Below are 25,154 nucleotides of genomic sequence, written 5' to 3'. Positions count from 1 at the left end.
CTCCAGCCAAAGCAAATGCTGGACATGATAACAGGGATTACATTTTGGGAGGAAAGACTGGAGGAGCCTGGTCTGTTCAGCCCGGCAGAACAAAGGCTGTGGAGAGAGGTAACAGCTGTCTACTGACATCAGAAGCTCAGAAAACACAAGGAAGAGCTTTTTAGGCTAAGGCACAACTTTGGCACAATAACAAACACATATAACATAGTGGCTGTGAACACAGTTAGGCTGGGAGTCAGAAGAAGGTTTCAGAACAGGGAAATCCCTTGCCATTAGGGGAAATGAAATACAACACGGCAGTGAGTTGTTTGGAGATGGGACGTTAGTCATTTACCAGCAGAACTTTCCACAGGGACCCAGGACGTGGCAGACACGCTCCCCACTCCCTATGCCCCCAAACCACTCATTTCCCAGATTTCCCAGTTCCTGGCGGGCTGAGGCGCATCAGGACAGACCCTGTCCCCAAACACATTTTTGGAACATCACAATACCAAGGCAGACAAATCCTGCAATGACACTGGGCCAGCAGTCACCACCTGCCCAGGTCCCATTTGAGCTCATGGCAAAATGGGACCTTTTTATCCACCTAGATTAATCTGCTGAGTGGTTTTGTTGCCCGTGAGGAGAAAGAAGACAAAGCGGGACATGCCAGAGCTCCCCTTACATTGGTGGGTCCTCCTTCCGACCTGTCGCTGAGCTGGGCGAGGAGGTTGAGGGAGAAGTCCTGGCAGCACACCATGAAGCGCCTGCTGCACTTTTCCTCAAATGGCTTCACGTCTGGCTCGATCCCCGAGAAGTCTAGCCTCTAGACAGCAAACAAACAAATCTGGTCTCATTAAAAAAGAAAATAAACGCCTGAATAATGTTGAGGGATCACATCATGGCCAATAGTACCTTGATCCATTTTTTTCTAGTGGTACCAAAGTTACAAGACATTCACAATGGAGTGCCATTTGGTGATGTTACACAAATGTATTCAAGACATGAATTCATGGGGATGTAACAGTTTTTAGCAATCTGGTTTGTGGAGCACAGGAAACTAAACCTCAGTATGATTTCAGTTCCTTTCTGCTTTGCTGTAACCCTGGGGATCTTCCCAAACACCACTTAGAGCTTGGGGAAGAATGCGGAACGTAGATGGTTGTTACACTCAGAAAAGTACCTTCCACTTTGAAGATTTGGCTAGTTTAAGAGATAGACCCTGTGCTTGAAATAGAGAGCAGGCACACGCCGTGGAGATCATGAACAACATCTGAAAGTGGAAGGCATTTCTAGATGCACAGCAACAACCGGTGTGGTTACAAACAACAAAGACTGCCTGCAGAGCCAGCTGGGCAATCCAAACAGGCTGGATTATAATCACCTCCTTCCTAACCCAGAACATCCATGCCTGGTCTGTGCCTCGCCATCCGCCCTTCCCGGGGAGCGGACACGTACATGACCACAATACCATCAGCCAGATAAAGACCCTCAGGCTTCACCATTGCCATCGTACCAGGGACACAGAGCTACCAAACACCCCTAAAAACCAGTACATGCCTCAGTGACCATCTGGCATAGTTCTGTTTGGTTTTCCCCCCTCAAATCCTGCAGAAACCTGCACGCCAATCGCTGGGCGCCGATACCTCACAATGGAGTAATTTCAGCAAAGTATGCTGCCATTGTTAATCCAGTTCTGGGAAACTTTTCCCATTGTTTCTCCTATTTCCTTTCAATTATGAAAGCATGTTGCAGGTATATGTTCCTGCCCCCAGTTTCCTTAGCACCAGGCACACAACTGTGCACATGCACACCAGCTTCAACTAGGGCACTGATTTTGAATGCCCAGTATTATAGCAGATCCGACTGATCCACATCAGAGTGAAAATCTCTGGGTAGATGGGGAGGGCAGTGAATTCAGCCTAGTCGTTTGGTTAGGGGGGGAAAAAAGATATCTTAGGCACTCCACACTGAATAATATTTCCATTTTTATTATCTGACTAGAATATAGGAAACTTCTCAAAGCTTCTCTTAAAAAGAAAAAGCCTCCTGGATCTCCTGGATGCTTATCTTCTTCCTGTTAAAGACCTTAAAGAAGTGCCAAGACAAAACCTCTCATTTTGTACAACTAAGCCTTTTAAAGAGTAATTACATTTCCTTGTTAAACCAGAATGTTCTTTTTCACAGGTGCGAACAAGCCAAAGCACTCCAGAAGGAGAACCAGCAACTATGAAATAACTTGGAACAATTCTCTAAAACTGTGTTAACAATTGCAGCTCATTCCACTGAAATCCCACACCTGGACCTTGGCAGAGAGCTCAACAAAGGCATCAAAGCTGAAAAGAAAACAAGCCACTAGTCAGTGAACCCCTACTCCGGCACATGAGAACGGCATGGGGTGTTTTTTCTGCTTGTATGTCCCCTACATCTGAAAATTCCCTGAAGACTGTGGCTCTCCCTGTAAAGCCCTATCATGGTCTTTGACATCACTGCTCCCTATCCCACTCTCAAAGCGGCAGAAAGCCAGACTGGATGACAGACAGCGCACCGAGGAGCAGAAGCAAGCTCCTTCTTATGTTGTCAGACCTTTTAACATTTACCCAGAGAAGCCAGGAACTGGGTTTGTCTGACACAGTAAGTAATGTTGCACTCCAGGATGCTTAGAGGCATCTATCTTAAAAGCAAGTGGTTCAACACACGTGCTGAGCCCATGCAGTGATGCTGGTGCCCTTGCAATACCACTTCTCCACTTCTGCAACCCTAGGAAGCTCCCAGAGGCCCAGGTGATAATCCAGCCACATCAAGATGCATCACAGAAGCCAGCAAAGCTGGAGGGAGGCGGTGTGTGGGACTGCTGCGAGTCTTTCCTTCTGTTTGAGCGATCACCAGAGTATTGGCGTCTTGTCCAGCTCTCGCTGGCAGGGATGTGGGCTGCACTTCTGTCCTGCAAACCGCGCTGCCTCTGTAGGCGAACAGCGTGGCCATGCAAGGGAATGGGGGAGACACGGCACAGAGAACAAAACCTCACATTTGCAAACACGGGTGATGTTTACCTGGACTTCTGGGTCGAAAGAAAAGAGGTTTTGTCTTCCATCATTTCTGCTCAGTTTGTTCAGCTGATCTGTTTCTCTTCCATACTAGAAGAAAGGAAGGCATTGATATTACCGTCTGGCCACACAGAGGCAAACACTTGTTATTTGGAAAGAATGTAAGCAAAACAAAACACGTGTTTTTCAGGTTCCCTTTGTGATATGTGAGACGACGCACGGCTTCTCAGCTGTAGCCCCCAACACGGTGCAATGACAGTAAAGCCACGCGGCTCTGCCGAATGGGAGAGCAGACAGTAGCAGGCAGCAGCAGGCAGCCACGCTCTGGATCATAAATAGAAGGTGGCTGCCACCTAACTGCCCCCCTGCCCTCACGGCCAGGATGGGACCCCTGCTGAGCAGGGATGAGTAGTGCTGACCACAACAACCCTTCATTCACTCCAAGTCTGGCTCTTCCTTAAGGGCCCCGCACAGGCAGGTGAGGAGCGTGCAGCCCCAAACCGCATCCATGGGACAGGCAGGTGAGATGACAGAGACCCCATCAGCACTGGCGCCTGCCCAGCTCCCCCAGAGCTGCAGACACAGAAAATGGAAAATCCCTTTTATAGACATGGTGGAGAGAACTAGCTATGGGCTAGGAGGGCAACCTCTGCAAACAGGATACCTTCATCAGCTCTGGATGCATGCTTCTCTCCAGGCTCTCCAGGATGTTCTCTGATTTCCCCTGCGTGCTTGACTCATCATCTGCAAGGACACAAAAAACAGATGTTCAAACCAACTGCAGGAGCACCTCTCTGCCAGAAAGCATCCTGCAATATTTGCTTACAATAGCACAGAAACAGTTTATGGAGACTTTTCCATTCCTCAGGAGTAAGATTTTTCCATACATTACTAGTAGCAGAGTATACTATTACAGCCTGCCAGGTCTTTCCAAAACAGAACTTCAGCACAGAGCCAGTTTTCCAGGAGTCTTGAAACTTCGCCATGGATTTCCCATCCAGGGGAAGGGTCATGTTTCCCTCCCCTTCTATTCCTCGGGCTATCATCCACATTATACTAAGCCCTTTTGCATGATACCATGTGTCAGCCACAATTTTCGCTATTAATACAGGAAGAAAAATATACACTTCTCCAGGCACGCTGCTTGCATCATGCTGGAGAAGGGTGAAGGCAGGTATGTATAAACTGACCTTGCACAGATTCCACGGTATCTTTCTTCTCTTGCACCAAACTCTCAGCATTGCTCTGAATGATCTTTCTTAGAGTTACCAGCCATTCTTCCATCTCCTGCTCAGTTTCAGCTGCAAGATAGTGGCTGTACTTGTCTATGGTCTTCAGTTCAAACGCGTAACGGCGCATCTTAGGACACTAAACGAACAAGAAAGAGAAATATTTGTATTACGTTTTCCTCAATGACTCAGCACAGTATCTGCTGTAAGGCTCCTCTCTGTGAAAGCATCCTGAACTGAAATATTGTGAACTACGGTGCAAAGAACCCCCCCTTTACACAGCACCCTTCCTGAAGTAATCATGAAGGGCTTCAAGGCAGCGATCAAGCAGTACGCAGATCCATGGCTGCCAGCAACTCTCAAAGTGGCAGAAAGCCAGACTGGATGACAGACAGCGCACTGAGGAGCAGAAGCAAGCTCCTTCTTATGTTGTCAGACCTTTTTAACATTTACCCAGAGAAGCCAGGAACTGGGTTTGTCTGACACAGTAAGTAACGTTGCACTCCAGGACGCTTAGAGGCATCTATCTTAAAAGCAAGAGGTTCAACACAACTTTTCTGAGATACACTGGCCTTTAAACAGCATTTTCCAACCAGAAGCCGAGGCAAATCTGATGCAGCTCGGGAAGTGCATTCTGTACATCACTGAGGCGTGTGCGCTACTGCTCTTACTGTGTTCAGAAAGATAAACGGAAACGCACAGCTCTGACTCATCCGTGCTGAAGCAAACCACCAGAGTAATTTCAGCTGCTCCACCACACTCGGTGCTTGAAGCTTCTGCAGAAATAGCAATGGCAGAAGGCACAGCAGCAATCCACTGCTGCATTTCACTCTCAGCATTACAAAGCAAGCCCAGGTTTTAAGCCCTGTACAAATACTGGCTCCTGAAACCCTACAAGCCCTCTGCAGTTCATAAGTCCCAAAGGGCTGCATGCTTGCACAGCCTTACTGGGATGTAACTTCATAAACAAGAAGCTGGTGCGAGCAGCAAATAGAGGGTGAAGCTGCCCAAGACTGAATCACACCAACTACTTACTGGCTTCAGCCCTCAGTAAGGCACCTGACCTGTGATAACCAGGTGACGATGGACAGAGCAGGGTGACAGCAGATGAGGTAACGATGAAATGCTTCCGTTTTCATCTGACAGCAGTTCTTCCACTTGCTGTCTTCCTGGCCAAACATATGGCACCCTTATGAAATGCCTTGAGTGCCTTTTAATCAGATTAGCTGACAGAGCAAACCAGCTCTGGGTTAGTTTGTATATCCACGCCTTCACCCCTTGCTGACACAGAGCCGGAGAGCACGTCTGTCTCGGAGCTAGCAATGCCCATGTACAGCCACGCGGAAAGCACACCTACCTGAACAACATCGTTGCAAGCATCCAAGAAAATACAGCCTTTGGATTCTTTCGAAATTTTCTCATCTTTGTAGGAATTCAGAATATAGGAGCCGTCCGTGAGTTGTGACAAGTAAAAATACCTCCTCTTGAATACCTGCAAAAGTACAAAGCCTTGCTCATGCAAGTATTCACTCTGTTGTACACAATCACAAACCACAGCCACCGTTTTGGTATCTGCCTTCCTGCTATTGAGAAAATACCGTAACAAGAAACACTGATGACCCCAGAGTGCTGCAGATTCACCCCTTTGAGTATGATTTGTTTTTATAGAGATTTCGTCTTTAATTTTAATTTCCTTGTTGTTGTTATAAGTTTGCCTATCTAAAGCAAAGCCCCAGGGCTTCCAGCTCGTCTCTCAGCTGGCTCCAGCTTAACTCATCTTTACAAAGTAATTCTGCGTGGTAAACTCAGATCAGCACGTTGCTTGAAGATTCGTCCCATCCTAGAGCAGTATTTCCAGAGCCTTTTTGATAAAGACCTCAGTTAGAATTACAAAGCAACTCCCCTGAAGACTTTGGAACAGACATGTGGAAATTCCTAGCGCTCAAATGCAAGCCAACAGACACAGTAATCCATTCAACTGCTTGGTTTTGTATTTTTTTAATAGAAAATTATTTTAATTAACTGGTTTGGGCTTAGTGTTCAGTTCTCACCTCTGAAAGCAGCAAGTTTGAGAGAAGTGTTCCTATGTTTGAGCTATTGATTTTTATGAAGAAAAAAAACCAAACAAAAAAACACCAACAACAAAACCCCCAACTCTCCAGTATCTCAGAACATCTTCCTTGACGTTTGTCAGCCAAAAGGCAGTGGACTGTAATTCAGGAGAACATTCTGGTAGCAATTACGGTAGCAGCATATGCTGTCAGGTCTGTAAGGAGCAGGGTGCATGTCACAGTTGCTGGGTATCTGTGTTAGCAGAACCACGAAGGAAGCCAGGGCAAGCTGCACTGTGAGTATTTCCACTGTTCTGCATAACTGGAAGATCTATGAATAAACACATAATTTTTCATCCCAGATGGGAGACTACTAGTAATTTCCTGCTCGCATCATTACTGACACCAGCACATGTTTAATAAAACCACTCGCTTGCAAAGAACTGGAAGGGAGCATTGCACTCTGAACGGTAACCTAAGCCCTCTGAAAAGTAACCTCTGGCATCATTTAGATGACTAGATAGCTGTGGAGATGCTCCAATGTTTTTCACCTTTAAATTTTACAAGATTTAACTAAACCTTTAGTTCAATAAAGCATAAAAATACATGGAAAGCTATGTATGCTAAGCGTTAGCCAGCTTAAACACTGATTTAGCACTTCACTGAATCAATCTCAGAAACTTTTGGCAGCGGATGTTACAGAAACCCATGATAGATCTCTCTCTAGATATTACAGGGTTGATATCCCTCATGGGTATTGGATTTCATGCTAATCCATTTGCATCTTCTGAATTCTGTTCAAAAGGAAATGCAGAAGCAAGCAGTAAACACTATTCCTATGATCTTCCCCCTCTTGTAAGCACTGCTGTCAGAAATAATTGTCAGAAGACCACGCTCATTTGAAATGAATACTATAAACCTAGAAGCAGAGGGAATGGTCCCCTCTGATCAGGCTACAGATGCTGTTGGTGAACATCGCAATTGCAGAGGGACGGTCAGGAACTGGGGAAGTCCATTTGGGCAGAGATGAAAGAAAGAAAGAAAGAAAGAAAGAAAGAGAGAAAATCTTGATGCCATGCTTGTAATGCAGCATGCTGCAAACCAGCCAGCTGGAGGGCTGGGCCAGACCAGGGGAGTTCTCTGCAAAGGAAAGGCTACTTTAAAATTGGCAGCTGTAGCTTAATTACAGTTTGCTCGTGGGCTAGCTCTCCACAAAATACACACTGCACATGCTTAGCAACACCATGGTACCAACACTGCAGCACGTCACAGCAGTGGAAGAACCAGCACTCAAAAGATGAATGTTTCTGCTTCTGTGATAGCACAGCAGCCTCCCAAAGTGGTGATAATGCTGAAGAAGTTCAAAAGTCCTCAGATTTCTCACATATGCTTTAGGAGGCGTCTTGTAAGACACAGAAGTGACCGGGACCAGCTCAGAAAATGGCTACTGATTTTCGGTACTTCCATGTCCAAGTTTCACAAGAGACTCTGTGGATCCTATCCGTTGAACTGAAGCCAGTGTATTTTGGGTTATCATCTCTGAAAGGTGGGTCTGTGGTGCTGGGCACTGAGGCCACCAATACCACAGGAGGCGCATTCAAGAAGGGACCCGATTGCTTTGAGTATGTACGACACCTCCTCCAGAAGTTCCAGGAGCAGAAATGGCTTCAACCTTGCTGCTCGGAAAAGCAGAGGATCAGAAAATCCTGTTCTGTTGCCTTCAAGCTCATTTTAAAACTCACATTAAAATCAGCCCTATAAGCGGTCCTGCTCCACTTCTCATGAAAGTGTAAATCCTTGAATCGAGCTTTAGAACAACGGAACTTTTTGAGATCTACCAATACCCTTATGAAGCAGCCCCACTGCAGCCATCCTCCAGCTGCACAGCTGAACATAACACCCTGATATTCTCTCTATGCTGTAACAAGGCAGCTGCACGGCGGAACAACAGACAGGCTCATTGCCACACAAAAAAACCTGTGGTCGAACTATTAAAAACCTCCACTGCAAAATCCAAGCAATGTCACACTGGATTACACAGAGTGGAGAACAGAGGACAGTGCAGCTGTTGCTTCGAGGTCAGTAATGCTCCATCTTCTCAGCGGTATCACCCCTGCTTTTAAAGCAAAAACTGGCCATTTCAATTTAAAGCTGGTCCCCGTATATTATTTCCTACCAGCAAGGAAACTATCAATTCAGTAAGTTTTCTTTGCAGGGCAGCTGTTTCAGTGATTTAAATTCCCTTCCCCTCCCAGGCCTCAGCTGCTCACTCAGAAAACAGCCTTGACTCACTTGAACACGCTTCGCCTTTTTGTTCAGCTTTCAGATTTGAGGTGCACTGGTCTTATATTCTGGGGAAGGAAGGGCCAGAGGTTGTTGCCAGACTGGGTTTTCCAGTCCACTTTGGGATGCTCTACAAGCAGGACAGACACCCATCCAACCCCAGCCCCACCCGTCGCACTCCTGCTGGCTTTGCAGACGTGGTCTGAGCTCCACCTCGTGCCTCGCTCACGACTAACGTAACGCTGGACCCAACTCACCTTCATGGTGACAGTGATTGTGCTATTTACATTGGCTTTGTGCAGCCAGCCTTGCTTTATCACACCGCCTTTCTGGGAGCACAGGGACGAGGAATCCTGAAAGAGCAAAAGATCAGAAAAAGAGGAGGTCAGGTGAACGGCCTCCTACAAAAAATTCCCCTTGGACACAAAGAATATGTCCACTCTGGAAAGCAATACTGGTTCGACTACAGCAATAGAGCAACATGTGGAATGCACGTGTAACATGTACAGCTACACATTCAGCGTCATCACAAAAATGTTGAGGGTTGTCTCTTTCTAAAAAAGAGGCAAAACAGGCTAGTTTGGGTCACTTTTAAAAAAGAAAGCTTACATCTGCACTGATAGAGCTGTGCAGCAATTTTGCAATGAGGAAATACATACTGGTTCTTCTGCAGTATTTCAAAAACCTGGTGAAGAAGGAAAGTTTCAAAACGGTCTGTTTAGGAAGTTGCAAAATGCAGAACTCCAGACTTATTCTGTCATTTCCTTTTGATAAATCAACTCTCCATTTTAAATTTAGGCAAAACCCACCAAAGCCCAAGAGCTGAAATGTAACTGGTTTCACATCTATCAAAACAAACAGTTTCAAGTGACCCAACCAGGCTGTTCTTGGCATACCAGCTGGGACTTCCACCTCTGCTCCTGGCCCAGGCTGCCAGAAAGGGGGAACGGCTCTCCACCCATACCCACTGTGACCTCCTCCGCTGGGGAAGGAGGGAAATGAGATCCCAGACTGATGAAAAAAATTCACCCTGGGACTTCCAGTGACTCAGCAGCAGAGGTGGACCTGGACTGTCTGCTGATGAGCTATGAAGGGACTGTTTTATATCGTCTCCTGCATCCCAAATAGCAGGTTTTCACCCCTTTCTTGTCAAACTCACAATGACAAAGTAGATTTTCTGATGCTTTATTTCCCTGGGTAAAACAACCCATGATTTCTCCTTTTTTTCATCAAGAGATTTCTTTTACTTGAATTTCCATTACTTAATTCTAATGCAAATGCTCTGTCAGGAAACTGTAACAGAATCCTTTAGATAGGGCCACACCAAAAGATACAAATGCCAAAATGTCTGCCAAAGCACATGGAATACTCTTCCACAACCAACCTCAGTAACGTCAATTGTTTGAGTATCTGGGACACGGACCAGAAGAAAAAAGTTCTCCACCAAATTTTGGTGTAGCATATTTTTGTCCTTTTGCTTTTTCAGAAGCATGTTGATAACATACTGCGCAGCTCTGTCTCCAGCCCAAATTAGATATTATTAAAGAGGTAACACCTCAAGTCAACGATGTAATGCAAACCAACAACGCAGCCAAAACAAATTAAGGCCAAACTTGACAATACATTTCCACTTACAAAGAGGCCATCCCAGTCCAGACCTGAGACGCGCTGGGACACACACAGTAACTGTGAGAAACGTGCATGAAACAGCCCCTTCAAATTTTCAGCTCTGCAAGAAACTCCCCTTCTCCTCTGTAAGCTCCCCAGCAGCAGCACCTCGGTGCCAGGCGGGTTCTGAACAGCTGGGCTAAACTCTTCCAGATGTGATCTAAAATTTCTTAATGTCATGGGCATGAATTAAGCTTCATGTGGTACTTGAGACAGAAAAACGCTACCCCTCCCTTTTGTAGCAACCATGATGCGCAGAGGGGAACATGGCACCTGCACCATCCAAAACGACCACCCGGTCTGAGATGTCCCAACTGCTAGAGCCCCCAACACACCCCCATGGAAGAGCTCCAGGGCTGCACATCTTCCTTGCAACCAGCTGAGCACAAACACGCCAACTTCCAGAGCGAGCAAACGCCTCTGAACATTTGCAGACTATATACAGAACAGGTCCGACATGCCGGGAACACAGCGGGTCAAGCAGCTGATGAGGAATTGCAGGTTATGTGGTGGAGCACAAAACTTAAGAGAAGGACCCCAATACTGCAGTGTAGTTGAAAACCAAATTGCTCACTTTTAATTCTGGACATGAAGAATTTTATTTAGTAAATGTTTGGCTTCCCTTCCCCCCCCCCCCCCCCCCCCCCCTTCACTTTTCAAGGGAAAAAGCCATGAGAAATATTCTGGCTAATATTCCAGATAATTTAGGAGACCCTTGGCTCCAAGTGATTATCTTGTCATGCTTGGAAATAAATCACTGTCTCAGTTGTAGTCCCATCTTCACAGTACGAAGCCAGAAAACCATTCCTGGGAACCGAATTCTGACTGTGCTTTGTGAAATTTGCTTTTTAACAGATCTTAGCGTGAAATATGTAAAAAGAAATAAACTCCTTACCTCATCCTTTTCAAAGTCTTCATCAATTTCAAACACATGGCTTGGAATCTTGTCTGGCCTAAAGGATTTGCTGAAATCACAACACATTTTCATTTTTAATGACTGGGACATGAGGGTTGTCCGAGCCAGCAGCTGGATCCAGAAGCAATAGCCAAACTGTGGACTACAGAGCACAGCAAAACTGTCCTCCTGCAGAAGACAGATTTCAAGAGACCTACAGCCCCTTACTGCCAGAGAAAGCTAACTTCTGAATGCATCTCATGGAAATTAAGCACAAGCAGTATGTAATTAGCTTTCTTCTTATTAGCTGTCTGATTCTGCAGTGTGCCCTGGGCAGGTTTGCTGGCGGTACGGAGCTGGGAGGAGCGGCTGATGCCCCAGAGGCTGCGCTGCCATTCAGCGAGACCTGGGCAGGCTGGAGGGTTGGGCAGGGAGGAACCTCCTGAAGTTCCACAAAGGCCAGTGCAGGGTCCTGCCCCTGGGGGGGGGACAGCCCCACGCACCAGTACAGGCTGGGGTTGACCTGCTGGGAGGCAGCTCTGTGGAGCTGGGAGCTCTGGTGGGCAGCAAGTTGCCCATGGGCCAGCAGCGTGCCCGGGTGGCCAAGAAGGCCAGCGGGACCCTGGGGGGCATTGGGAGGAGCGTGGCCAGCAGGTCGAGGGAGGTGACCCTGCCCTCTGCTCTGCCCTGGTGAGGCACATCTGGGGTGCTGGGTCCAGTGCTGGGCTCCCCAGTTCAGGAGAGACAGGGAGCTGCTGGGGAGGGGCCAGCACAGGGCTACAAAGATGATGGGGGGACTGGAGCATCTCCCTGATGAGGGAGGGCTGGGAGAGCTGGGCCTGTCCAGCCTGGAGAGGAGGCGGCTGAGAGGGGACCTTATCGTGTCTGCAAGTATCTTAAGGGCCAGTGCCAGGAGGACGGGGCCAGGCTCTTGTCAGTGGAGCCCAGCGACAGGACAAGGGGCAACAGGCACAAACTGCAGCACAAGAAGTTCCTTCTGAAGATGAGGAAGAACTTCTTTACCACGAGGGTGGCAGATCCCTGGGACAGGCTGCCCAGAGAGGCTGTGCAGGCTCCTTCTCTGGGGACATTCACACCCGCCTGGACATGACTCTGTGCAACCTGCCCGAGGTGACCCTGCTTTGGCCAGGGGTTGGACTAGATGGTCTCCAGGGGTCCCTTCCCACCCCGACCACTCTGTCATTCTGTGATTTTGCTGACTTGCACCTATGCAACACAGATGCAGCAGGTCAGCTCATATTCCATCTTGCTAAAAGAGAAGCCAGATCAGACTGCAAGGTTGTTCACAGATTTTAATATGATTTGATCAACAGTGTTGCCCCATTGCTGCTTTACATCCCTGCGAGATCCTCAGAACAGACCCATTTCAGCCAATTAACAAGAAAAAGCATTTAACAAGCTGCCAGCACACGAGCAGCCTGAACAGCGGTCCAGGCATGCAAGAGCAGAGCCGGCGCCATCACTGAGAAAATAACAATCCACCAGAAATCCGAGATGTATACGCCTGTCTGAAAAACCCAGTTAGCTTTGGGGCTGGAATCACTGGCAAAGCCCAGCATTTCAAAGTACATCACGCCCCAGCACTGCCAGCATGACCAGTGATACTACACCACCAGACTGAAGTTGTCAAACAATTTCTCAGTGACAGGGGGCACAAAGAGGATCTGCTCAGCATGGGAACACCATGCCTAGCACCCAGAGAGCATCAGCCCAGTGGGACAACGAGCCTCCCAATTCAGGATGAGCAGACACGGCCAGCATTATTTATCCTGCCACGAGTCCAGACTGTAGTCCGTCCTCATCCCAGGTGGAGGGGGCTGTTTGCACGCTGGTGGATAGCATGTGGAGCAATGACTCACGCTGACAGTGCTGCCAGCAGCTCCGAGACAGAGCTGAGTAACAACGGTGTGATACCACGAACCTCTGGCTCTCCAACCTTCAGAGCGCCATGCCTGCGGAGGGGAGGCTGCTTGTGGGACAGGCATCAGGATGAAAGGCAGACGATTTCTGCTAAGCCTGACCAAACCCCAGCCCTGTGACCATGCATTAGTATTCCAAGGGAGCATGACACTTACCATGGCAACATCCGAAAGTCTCCTGAGTATTCCTCATACTTGTAGTTTACCACGTGCCAGTCAGAGCTGTAGGTTTTAATGCACTGAAAGGAAAACAATACAGCTCTTTGAAAGCTACACCAAGCAAAACAAAACCCTGCACAGCTCTGAAAGGTTATACAGACTGCTGGGTGAGGCAAGCACAAGTGGAAAGGGTCTGAACAAGGCTGCTGCACTTGTTTTGTGCTGCAGTACCGAATTTCATACGGAATCTTTTCAGCACAGAAACAAAATCACACAGCATCTGGCCTGCCACACGGCTACTGATTTTGTATTTACATCAACCCAGGGCTTTGAAAAAAGGAGTAGCAATTTGGGAGGGGACTGTTTTCCAGAAAGCGCCAATTTTCTGCCCTCAGAAATGTAATGCCTCTAACTTGACATTGACCACCGCTTGGCATGTAGTTCCACTGCACCTGGAGGGAATGGTCCTAACAAACTCGTGGCACTCAGGACCCTGATGTACACACTGCAGCTCAGGCAGGTGGTGCAAAGCCACACGCTTTATCTGCGCACAAAACCCGCTGGCAAGCAGCACTGAGCAAGAGACACAAGCGAGAATGATCTCTTGCAGCCAGCCTGCCTGTGACCGGTGCTTCCCAGCAGGAAAAGCTAAGTGATCGGCCACCTCACAGACTGGGAGCTACGGCAGAGCGTCCTGCTTAAGGGACAAAGTGCTAAGGGCAGGCGTTGCACAGACTTTTGCCCCTACCTCTTTGACAAAGAGACTCTGAGCTTTCTTTAGAGCATCTTCTGGCACTGTTGACTGGACAGTCCTTCTCTGTCGACCAATGACTGAGATCTGCAGGAAAGAGGAGAACATGTTTTCAGTGCAAACTGGGTCTTCAGGGCTTGATACTTGCTTTAAACGTGGTGGGCTCAAATCGCCAGTGGGTCCTTTTGGTTTCGCGTGTCAGTAATGCAGCCAAAATGAACATGAGGTTAACGGTGGAAGTTTTCCAAGGTAAGCAGGACCGGAGGTGAATGAGCCTCAAACATGAGAACCAGCCAGTGCAAACTCACAGATACATCTTCGATCGGAAATATCAGCAGGTCCCGGAGGGGATCACTGTAGATCTGAACTCTGCGTTGAAGGATCACGTTCTCATAGTCCAAGGGTTCAACCACTTTTGTTTTTTCCTGCAGGAAAAATAGAAGATGAAGAATTTACATATATATAATATATAAACTAACAATTAACTACCACCTTGTGCTTAATGTAGCCTGACAACTTCAAACTGCATTACCAATGGACTACTCATTAATTCAGCAATCTGATTCTCATGTGATGCAGGTAGCCACCAGTGTGCATGTTTCACAGAGAGAGGTAACAAAAGGGTTAAGTTATTTGTGCCTGGTAATAAGCTAGGGGAAGAAACAAAGCACCGAGCTGCTCCCATCTGAGCAGAGTCTCTGATTTCTTAATGGAGCAAGAAATCTTCCTGGACAGGCCACAGCTTTAACAGCTGCAAGCTTTAGCGTATTTATGTTTGAGCAGCTCATCCGTGCAGCTCAGAAGAAATACGGTCTCCTACGCTGGCGCTGCTCAGCTCGAAGTCGGTTTTGCTCGAGGAGCTGATGAGAGAAGCTCTCTCTCTGGAAACTTGCCCCTGGCGAGAGGAGAGCAGGCCAGCCGCTACAGCTTCCAGAGCAAGGCTCTCGCCCTGTGGAAGGAAGAGCAGCATCCCTCTGGAAAGGCAGGAAAGCCCTCTCCATAAATCACACCTCAGCCACAGCTGAAGGCTGGAAAAATCTGGGGACTAGCTTTGCTCTCAGCTCCGTTTCTGGGAAGCAAGAGGAACTTATCCAAAATCCCTGGAGTCACAAGTTAAAACTGTTAGGAGAACGTCATTACATTTGTTATTGCACTACTTTTGTCTGTGTTACAAGCCCAGAAAAGAGTTAGCACTGCAACTGTGAAAATTAACCTTCACACTAAAAGCAAACACATAATTCTGTATATGAATGGTCACAATAAAATGAGAAGCAAATTCTGATACATCAGCTTTGGCTTGTTTTGAATCTTGACCCAAAACCTTGATGCCTGGCCATGCCATGGACGTCCAGGGACACCCTCCAGCAGCCGTGTGATGCCAGGATGGTACGTGCCCCTGGAGCACACACCCTTGCAGGACGGTGTGTTTGGGCTCTCCACTCTCAAAACAGGAATGTCGGATGCTTCCCCACCAGCAGCACACTCTTCCTCCCTGCTGAATGGTTTTGCGGCGGTGAACTGTTCACATAGCCCTGAGTTAAAGATGAGACCCGTACAAGGTCTCTTGCTGTAGACAGCAAAACCTGCAGCCCAAGAAAATGAGTCCAAAACAAGGACCAAAAGCTCAGGACCTCTGGGTAAACAGCTGCATCACCAAGTGCCCAAACAGCTCACTACTGCCTGTGACACGGGAGATAAGCCAAGAAATCAAGACTGCTCCTTCAAAACCAGCCAGAGCCCAAGGGTTTGTCCTATGCCTTTGGCTCCTGAGCCTCTGGGATGCATTAATTAACGTCTTCAAGCCCTTTGCAGCAAATGTGAGCCAGGGTCTTGCTTTAATGACAATGGAGCATCTCCTGCATCGAAGTGGAGCTGACGCTGGGACTTTGGGGAGGCAGTTGTCACGTAAGGGGGTAACACCCGCAGGCAGGAGCTGTTTGGGGGTGGTCACGCTTTAATCTTGTTTTCATCTTTTTCTGAAACGTTGCAGAAAATCTTTGTATGGTGGTATCTTCTCATACACTAGCATCTGCGAAAAACAGTCAAAGAATTGTAGAAAAAGGTTTTTCTCCTTTTTTGCCATACTCCGTAGCAAACCTGGGCGGTCTGTTGGGCTGGAGCAGTGAAGGCAGCTGTCTCGCCCAGGCTGCCTTTGGCTTCTCTCAGAGGACCAGCCCCACCAAGCAGAGGCCATTCCTCGGTCCCAGGTGCACGACTGGTGAGCTTTTAATACGTTCAGAAAGCAAAACTGAGATGAAAGCTTTTCCCCACAGCACTTCGGAAATGCAAGGCGGCTACCTTTCACGCTGGATTTCCCAGAACTGCTTCCCAGCAGCAGAACGACATTCCAGCATCTCTGACCCGTGTGCAGTTACAGCCTGTTTTACTCATGTAAGCAACACCTGGGTCCCGTGCAAGCCTCCAGGCAGAGCTATTTCTGCACAGCCTTTTGCTGAGCACCCACTTGTGCCGCGCTTCTGGCTATCCACAGAGAAGCTCTAACTCTTGGCTTCAGAAAATATACCTCTTGCCCCAGACAGTTTTGCATTCATAACGTCTCTTTTCCATGCTGCAGGAATCCAGCATGGATTAGCTCAGCTATCTGAAACAGTTCCCCTCTTAATGGCTCTCTGGAAACTTTGCTTCACTGTTTGCACAGTCCTGAAAGGAACCTCGCAAGCCTCAGCACCAGCAGAAGCGCTGCAGCCGTCATGGGAGAAGCCTACCAAGCCCACCGGTGGGAAAGCCAAGGTGACTGGGCAGAGAGCCCCCCCGGGTGCCAGAGCGTACAGGGGCTCTGCCCGCTCCCCCGGCCGTGGGGATCCGGGGCACGGTGTGGTGAACGCTGCCAGCCCCGCTGCACGCACAGCGCCTCTTGCTCCTGCACCCAGGACCTAAGCTACACGGGAATCCCATCAAAAAAGAAAGAGCCCATCTGAAAAACAGAAGTCCCGAAAACCCAGCAGGTAGACAGAGAAAAAGAACGTAATTTTCCCTCAGTTAGTCTCACGCTCTTTAAATGCTTAATTGAATTTCATTAATCGTCTGAAACAGCGGTCTTATTTCAAGATAACACTACGTGCTTCTGAAAATTTGCTAGGCTTTGCAAATTAACGTGAATTAACAGGATATTCATGAGCTGCTCTCCTATTTGCAGGTCTGGGGCCACACATCCCCAAAATTCGTCCGCCCCAGCAGACCGGGCAGGACCCTACAGACCAGGCGCACGGCTCACCGCCGATCTACCCGATTGACACTTCTCGCTGTAATCACTGCAGCAATCCCAGCAAAACTCAGCAGTGTAAGCTGGTTAAAGCAGCGCCATGAGCCTGAGTGCTGCTTACACCAGCTCCCTGTCTCACCTCACCCTACCAGCAGCTGTAACAGTAAATTAAACTCCCTCTAAAAACTTTTTATATTGCTATAGCATTAAATACTAGCTTTGGGTACACAGAACTCAGGCCTTCCAATTACGCAGTGGTTTTAGTCCTTTTTTTATTTTGCAACATTGTCCTGGAACTCTGTGTTTCTAAAGTTGTTCTTTTCAAAAGTTGGGGTTTCGATAACATTTCTTTTCCAGCTTTGACACCTCCAATGACCAGCAAGATAAAAGTCCTGGCAGTCACCCCCATGGGATCCGGTGACAATTAAAGGGTAAGGACTGAAAAGGACCCCACACCCTCACGTGAGAGGTTTCAAAACCCATACAGCACTGCCCACTACAGCTGTGATAAAGCTCCTGAAAATAACTCACTACAGCCCTTCCACTCTTGTGGAGTTAGCGATACTGAACGGACCGTGTTGTGCAGGCTGGTGCTGGGATCTGTAATTCCACAAGCCATGCCGAGCCCTGAGACACGCAGCTGATGGCCCGGGGAGCTCCAGGAGGTGAGGGATGTACACCTGCAAGGCTGCCGAGAGCTGTCACCCCGGTGGCCTTTGCAGCACCCACAGACGGGCACTTCTCCTCTGGGGCTGTTGAAATGCAGTCCCTAGAGCTCTCCTCACCCAAGCTCTGTGATTTCCCTGCCTCAGCACACAGCTGCCCTGCGTCACCTGCAGCATGGCATACGCTGGCCATGCTGGCACCCAGCACAATGCAGCCAGTCACAGGCAATGACAGGAACCACAGCAACGTCTCTAAAGCGAAGCCAGAAGATGCAGGTTAAGCTGTTTGCAAGCAAAACAGCGGCTCACAAAAGGATGTGACCTGTCTCCTGCCCACCACTGAGGAAACACAGGCTCCTCCATCCATCCCAAACGGTGCTGGCTGCCTAGCGGGGCCAGGCACGCTCATGCCCCTGCAAACAGACCTGCAGGGTAAGGAAGAATCCAGCACAAATATTTTTCACTCTGGTGCCCAGTATCCCAAAGGGTGAGACATAAAGCTTTAAGCCCTGAAAATCAGATTTCAAAGTCTTAGTTTTCCTGAAGAGCTTGCTAAAAGCACACACCTCCTCGCACCCGGGGCTCGGCCTCACGCTGCCCAGTGCTATCACAACAGCAGATGGCACCCACCAAAGTCATTATGAAAGCAGAGGAAAACTATTACGCTAAAGTAATTAGAGTCTTAGAAACCACAAATTCCTCCACAGGGAAAGCCAATATTGAAGTACGAAGAAATGCTGCCAGTCCAGCAACAAAATCGACCCGTATCTGCAGGAAAAAACATGCGCTGCTGTCAAAGCCACCCCGCTCCTTGGCATACGTGGAGCAGCTATTTACCCAGGGCAGGCAGGCGGGTGCACAGAGATGCTCCTCGGGTTCCTCTGACCTCGGGGGCTGCAGGAGAGGGCAGCTCACCCCAACCTGCCCACGCCGCTGTTGCAGCACCCCAAGCACAGCCAGCAGCAGCTCCCAGCCCAAACCCACTGCATCAGGATAAAAATCAAGACCTGTGTGAAACACCTCATAGGGGAAAAACATAAGCATGATTTTACACGAAGCTAACAGGAGAGCAGCGTACCCTCCCAGACAAGCCCACCCACCTCTCTTTAAAAAGCCACTGGGTGAAGCCCCCCATGCCAGGCTGTTCCCAAACCCACACGCTGTGCTCTGGGTCTTGCTGCTGCCCCAAGACCTGCTCCCCTGCACAGGGGGGGTCATCTGCCACGCTCGAACCCCCATCCAGGCTGGGTCAGGAGGTTCCGCGTGGACGACAGCACAGGCGAAACAACAGCCTATCTATTACAGTATTCGCTTTGCACCAACAAGCGACTTGGCTGGCATTTTAACAGGAAATTCAATGAAATTACTTCAACAGAAACATGCCCACGAACACCAACGCAAGGCTCTGCCTTTGGCCAAGCACAAGCACAAAGAGCCCCGCACAAGGAAAAACCCCAAGTCAAGGTCCCCATCCTCAGTGCCCTGCCTGTCCTGCACCCGCTGCCAGCCCCAGCACAAACCCCCACTGGACAGAACCCACCAGAGCTTGAAGGAAAGGTTTAGCAAAAGAATCACCCATTAATTAAGATGGGGGAATCTTAAGAAGTCAGATCACATTGTCACCTTCCTCTATCCATTTGCAAAACTACACAATTCCTTATATTTGCTTTATAAACAAAGGTTCACAATGACAGCTGGAGGTATCCATGTGTGGGAGTATAGGAAAGGACATTTCTATTTTAAAGTTTAATTGCGTGAAAAACAGTAGCCACCTGTCTTCTAGCATTCTGCTTTTGTATGCCATACAAACATGTCGATGTTTTTATTACATGATTAATGTTTTCCTGAGATCCTTTGCTCCCAGAATTACAACAGGTATAATCCAAGTGATGTGAATGTACAAAAAGTGAATGAAAAATGTTTTATTTAAGGATTTAAACTATCAGAAAGCTTTTGTATTTTCAGTCCTTTCAGGCTGGCTCTCATTTAAAATAATCTCCAGAGAAGAAAATGGCAAACCCAGCTGGTTTGGCTCCACTTTCACCAATTTGCTCGTCCCTTTGTGTTGACACGAGCCCTGCAGCGGCTGCCAGCACACGCTTCCCGTTGCACGGTGGGAGCCAAGCCCAGAGCAACCCCCAGCACCGTGCTCAGCCTTCGCCTCTCATGGCACTGACGGCCAGCACACACACACACATGCTCCTCCATCTCTGCCCGGTGCAGCCGGCCCTGCAGCGCTTCCTCCGTGCTTTCCACTGAAAAACTTGCGGGTTCGACAGCACTCGGGACGTGGGGTTTTCTCACTTCCTCAGAAACGAAGCTCTACCCAGTGCATGCACCTACACTCACAAAGCAGCTGGAGACACACAAGTGATGGTTCTCGCCCTGGTTTCAGCTGGGATGGAGTTATTTTTCTTCTCGGTAGCTGCTGCAGTGCCGTGTTTTGGATTTGGTGTGAGAACAATGTTGATAGCACACTGGTGGGTTTGGTTGTTGCTGGGTAATGCTTATACGAAGTCAAGGACTTTTTGGTTTCTTGGGTCCTACCAGCGAGAGGGCTGGAGGGGCACGGGAAACTGGGAGGGGACACAGCCAGGACAGCTGACCTGAACTGGCCAAAAAGGTGTTCTATACCATACGACGGCATGCTGACTATATAAACTGGAGGAAGAAGGAGGAAGGTGGGGACACTTGGCATTATGGCGTTTGTCTTCCCGAGTAACCGTTGGGTGTGATGGAGCCCTGCTCTCCTGGGGATGGCTGAACTCCCGCCTGCCCGTGGGAAGCGGTGAATGGATTCCTTGCTTTGCTTGCCTGTGCAGCTTTTGCTTTACCTATTAAATCGTTCTTGTCTCAACCCCTGAGTTTTACATTCCTTTCCGATTCTCCTCCCCATCCCTCTGGGTGAGGGGGGAGTGAGGAAGCGGCTGTGTGGGGCTGGGTTGTCGGCCGGGGTTAAACCACGACAGTTCTTTAAAGTAGCTAAAGAGACAACAGGAAATAGCATGCACCACATGTACATATAACTGCATTGTGTCAGACTGTATAACTGTTCCCCAAAATTTAGCAAGCATTTTACAACCTATTTGCTGCCTCATCAGCTGCAGCTCTGTAACACGCTTACACGGAAAGCCTGGCAAAGCCCAGATTTTAAAACAAATCGCAAAGGGCCAAGTAGATGAAATACACAGAAAACAGGAGGCAAAGTCAATCTGGGGAACTGATTAAAAGCTAAAGGAGGGGAAAAAACCTGAAGCGTACAACTACCCTTTGGACATACTAGTCACGGTCACATCACTTCCAAGGCTGGCAACAGCCCGGGGCAGAGAGAGACCACTTCCCACCGCAGTGTGCCATCAGGAAACACGAGGATACCTCTCAGACAGAGAAGAGAACTCCCTGGTTTTTATTTTGCTCATGAAACCTGACAGTACATGGGAGTACATGACGGTACATGGGAGAATTTACACAGTGCCTGGGAACTGAGAAAACTCACTTGGCAAACTGTATGGGCACATGGAACTACGGAATTTCTATCCGTAGAAAAGCTTTTTCAAAGCCAGGGATTCAAAGATCTCAGGTCAAGGCTCTCTCAAATGATGTGGTCTTCAATAGCTCTTTTTTTTAAAAAAAAAATTTCTTAATAGTACATTTATGACTCTTTTTTCTGCCCCCAGTTCCTGCACTGCCGCCTGGTCCCGTTTACAGGCGCTAACGCAAGCTTGCAGGAAGGCTACAGAGTTTCATTTAAAAAAGCTGAGATTCACACATAATTCATCATTCCAGGAACTCGGGAATAAGCAAGAACAATGAAAAGCGGGAAACCCTGAGCTTGGCTATCCAGCACCTGGAACCACCATAGCCCTGTGCAAAGCCAGAATAAACTCTGCACCCTAAAAAACTCCGCATTCAGAAGCACAGGAGAGGGAAGAGGTGGAAAGAGAAAAGAGGGGAGGAAGGGCAAACCGGGAGGCACTGTGAGTCAGCACACATGGCAGCAGTCACAACACGATGCAGCCTTGCTGCTGCCAAGAGGTTTGTGGGCTTCTCAGCAAAGCCACATTTTGGGAGGAAACCCGAAGGCAGGCAACGAAGCAGCTCTCCCCAGGCGATGGGAAGCTCGTGCCTACGAGCGTGCTGCGAACCCAGCACTCAGCTGGAGGTAACAGCAGGGCCCAGGGCAAGATGCGCAGAGGTGGGCTACGGTAAAACCACAAGGATGAAAAATAGTCAATAAAGCTGGGTATGAGCAGGCCAAAACTATTTTTACACCGGCCAGAGAGAATGAAGTTTAAAAACACAAGAGGAATGCCCAGACAGGAATCCTGGCAATGCTGAAGGCACAGAAACACTGAGCTTGAGACCACAGGAGAAATGTCTGCACCTGGGACAGGGGAGAAACATGGGCTGTAAGATGGACATAGAAACACTGAGCGTTTTGTGCGATGCCAAGGAAGGAAAACCTCCTGAGGAGAAGGAGCAGAGGAAGCAAGGGGAGGGAAAGGGTGTCAGGAACCAGTCCCAGGTGGTGCAGAGGCAGGTGGGATGGGGGATGCAGGGTTTGCTCACCTGGGGACGGGCTGTGGTGGAGGCAGGTGAGTACAGAGGAGATGCCATGGGAAACAGGTCCTGCGTGAAGGCTGGGGCTGCGTAGCTGCAGGAGGGGGAAAGAAATGGGAACAGGGAGCCCAAGAGGGGATGGCGGAGAGGGTGTGTGCTGCAGACAGGAGGGAGCCCCGATGGGCAACGGGGAAGGGAAGAAGGATGAGATGAGGAGAAGGGGCCTGGCAGGGAGAGATCAGGTGCCAACTGCACCCTCCCACGGGCAGTGAATGAGCAACCTCCAGAACAGGACCCCTCCTGACAGCTCCAGCGTGATGCTCCCAGGGCCCGAGCCTGCCCGGCGGGCACTGCCTGCTGCAGGGTGGCCTGGCCTGCACCCCACTCCCTGCTCACCCAAATCCAGGGCGAAGCTGGCAGCACTACCTTGCATGGATGCACACAGCACACGGATGCATGTGGATGCTCTGTGGCCCACAGCAGAAAGAGGAAAGCAGGACACAGGCTTGCACGGGACAGATCAACACACGGGAGCAGATCTGTGGCACGCCAGCCCTCCAAGGGCTCTTCTCTGCCACCAGCAGCAAACATCCTTCCTTGGGCAGCGTGGGCTCCCCGAGGAGTTGTTTCCCCAGCTGCAGTCCAGGCAAGCAGACTCTCCCTTCCCCACTACCCGGCACCCCCACAGCAAGCTACAAGACTCACTTTGTCTCTTTTTCACCCAGAAATGGGCACACAGGGCAAAGAGAGCCCAGCAGCTGGACAGCAGGAGGTACAGCTGCAAGTACATCATCTCCAGGGGTCTCACTAGTCCAGGGTCTGCGTGACAGTCCCCACGCTCCCATCTCCATACAGGAGTTACGTGCCATTCTGCGCCACACTCCAGCTCTGAAACAGTGTAGGCAGCACAAGGCTGCTGCACCCCTTTCTCCCCCTGCTCTGTGTTCAGCGCAGATGGCTGCATCCCACAGGAGCTTTCAGACAAATAAAAAGCCACGCGGTGGGAAAGGGGAAAATGGGTGCATAGTCCTGGCACCCTGCGAGAAAACACTTTCAGTGGAAATGACTCACGCTTTCCCTCCAAAAGTAAAGAGCAAAAGCCTGTCCCCTCTCTTGAGCTTCCCTCCACCCCGTCCAAGTCCTGTGCAAAAGGATCTCACCGAGCCACAACTCTCTTCTCTCCTCCTGCATCGATAGGCCCAGCTGGCAGCGAAATCTCATCTGAGCCCTAAACGAAGGGCAAACTGTGTTCTGGCTGTTTTGCAACTTGTATGTCTCCTTTTTCAATGTAATGCCCAATTCCCTAGTGACAAAGCAAGAGTGTGCAGTTATCAGCACTGCCTCCGAGAGTGGCGTAGCATCAGTGCAGGACGCCAGCTTGTAGAAAGGAGAAACAGTCAAAAGCTGATGTCCGTGTAGACATACAAATATTTACCTGTCATTATTAGGCCTGGAAAACAAAACTAATTCAGGCCTTGAAATGTTTTCAAACTGGCTTAGAAATTACACGAAGTCAGGATAATCAGCGTATGGCTCTTTATTTCCCTTACACTTAAGCAGAAGTGTACTCTACACTTGCAGCCCTTAGCAGCCTTTGAAACTTAGCTCTGCAGCCACAGCGCTGTTTTTTCCTTAAAGCTTGAGATCCTTGCATAATCGCTTGGGCAAAGGAAACAGCTGTCAGAAAGAAGCTGCGCTGCCACGAAGCAGCCAGAGCTCACAGCCACCCCGTGAGCGGCCCAGGCTGCCAGGCAGTGCTGCCGCTCCAGCCCACGCGCGCTTCACCTTCACACATCACCTCTGAAAATCACGCCCTGAACAAGTGCCAAATCAATAGCAAAAGCACCAGTGGAGGTAAGTGGCAGCTGGGGGCATGGCCCGTCTCTGGCATAAACACACACTTGCGGTGACCCAGCACTGCTCCTGCACAGGGCAGGGAATTAGGGCAAGCATCTGCGATTGCTTTCATACCCTTGTTCCTGCACCCTGACCTTCCTCAGAATCACCGAGTGCTTCTGTGTGAGAGACACCAGTGACAGCTCAGTACAGACTGCCACGGCATCTCCGGGCCCCAGACACAACACCTAAAGTCCTGCGTGTCCCTAGCTGCACAGGTACATCCTGGCTCAAATCCAGCCCTTCTGCACGAGGAGCAGAGGGAGGGATCAGCGTAGCTCTACATCAGCAGAGCTGCACCTGCATCCAGCTGAGCAGCTGCCGCAGAGCATGAGAGCAATGAAAACACGGCACAGCTTTGAATTTCTCCTCTGAAAATAATAGTAGAAATTGGCAAAAGGGTACTGGTTTCTATGGGACAGCTGAATTTCTGCCAGATAGGACTTCTCAAAACATTCTGTAAGCACAGGCATGCTAAAAAAAGAAAACAGTAATTACAATGACAATACTACATGTTATTTATGTAAGTTCTTAACTGGAGCATCCCAAAGTGCTTTTCAGATGTCACTGGCATTTCATCATTTATTTATGTAGTATCAATTTTATATTTAGCATCCAGTTCCAGAATAGCCAGCTTCAGAACATCTTAAAGCAATTAATTGCGCACAAGCAGAACCCCACCCCTTCCTGCCTGCTCTTAAAAACTCTTGTTTTTCACTCAAGAAACCACTCGCATGTGGGGCCAAGCCAAGTGTGCAGCCACTCCCCAAAATCGAGCGGGCAAACCTCTCCTCGGCTTCGCTAGGGC

At 49.0% G+C, this 25,154-nt stretch overlaps 1 protein-coding gene across 4 annotated transcripts in view; it reads right to left on the bottom strand.

Moving 5' to 3' along the window:
* The window catches only part of DOCK11 (dedicator of cytokinesis 11), an 85,295-nt gene that overhangs the window by 52,216 nt on the left and 7,925 nt on the right, over positions 1-25,154 (bottom strand). For 3 of the 4 annotated variants that reach the window (XM_055727231.1, XM_055727233.1, XM_055727232.1), the window contains exons 2-11: positions 14,311-14,427; positions 14,000-14,089; positions 13,249-13,331; positions 11,153-11,222; positions 8,847-8,942; positions 5,613-5,747; positions 4,217-4,394; positions 3,691-3,770; positions 3,033-3,116; positions 665-805 (exon numbers count right to left, since the gene is read on the bottom strand). In XM_055727231.1, the coding sequence (XP_055583206.1) occupies positions 665-805; positions 3,033-3,116; positions 3,691-3,770; positions 4,217-4,394; positions 5,613-5,747; positions 8,847-8,942; positions 11,153-11,222; positions 13,249-13,331; positions 14,000-14,089; positions 14,311-14,427 (1,074 nt within the window). Of the gene's footprint in view, positions 1-664; positions 806-3,032; positions 3,117-3,690; positions 3,771-4,216; positions 4,395-5,612; positions 5,748-8,846; positions 8,943-11,152; positions 11,223-13,248; positions 13,332-13,999; positions 14,090-14,310; positions 14,428-22,459; positions 22,523-25,154 lie in introns of those variants that run through there. The other variant, XM_055727234.1, reaches the window with a different exon arrangement.

Source organism: Falco cherrug, chromosome 15 (genome assembly GCF_023634085.1).
Source record: "Falco cherrug isolate bFalChe1 chromosome 15, bFalChe1.pri, whole genome shotgun sequence".
NCBI classification, from domain to species: Eukaryota; Metazoa; Chordata; class Aves; order Falconiformes; family Falconidae; genus Falco; species Falco cherrug.
The sequence above is the reverse complement of the archived record's forward strand: the minus strand, read 5'-3'. Positions and strand labels throughout refer to the sequence as shown.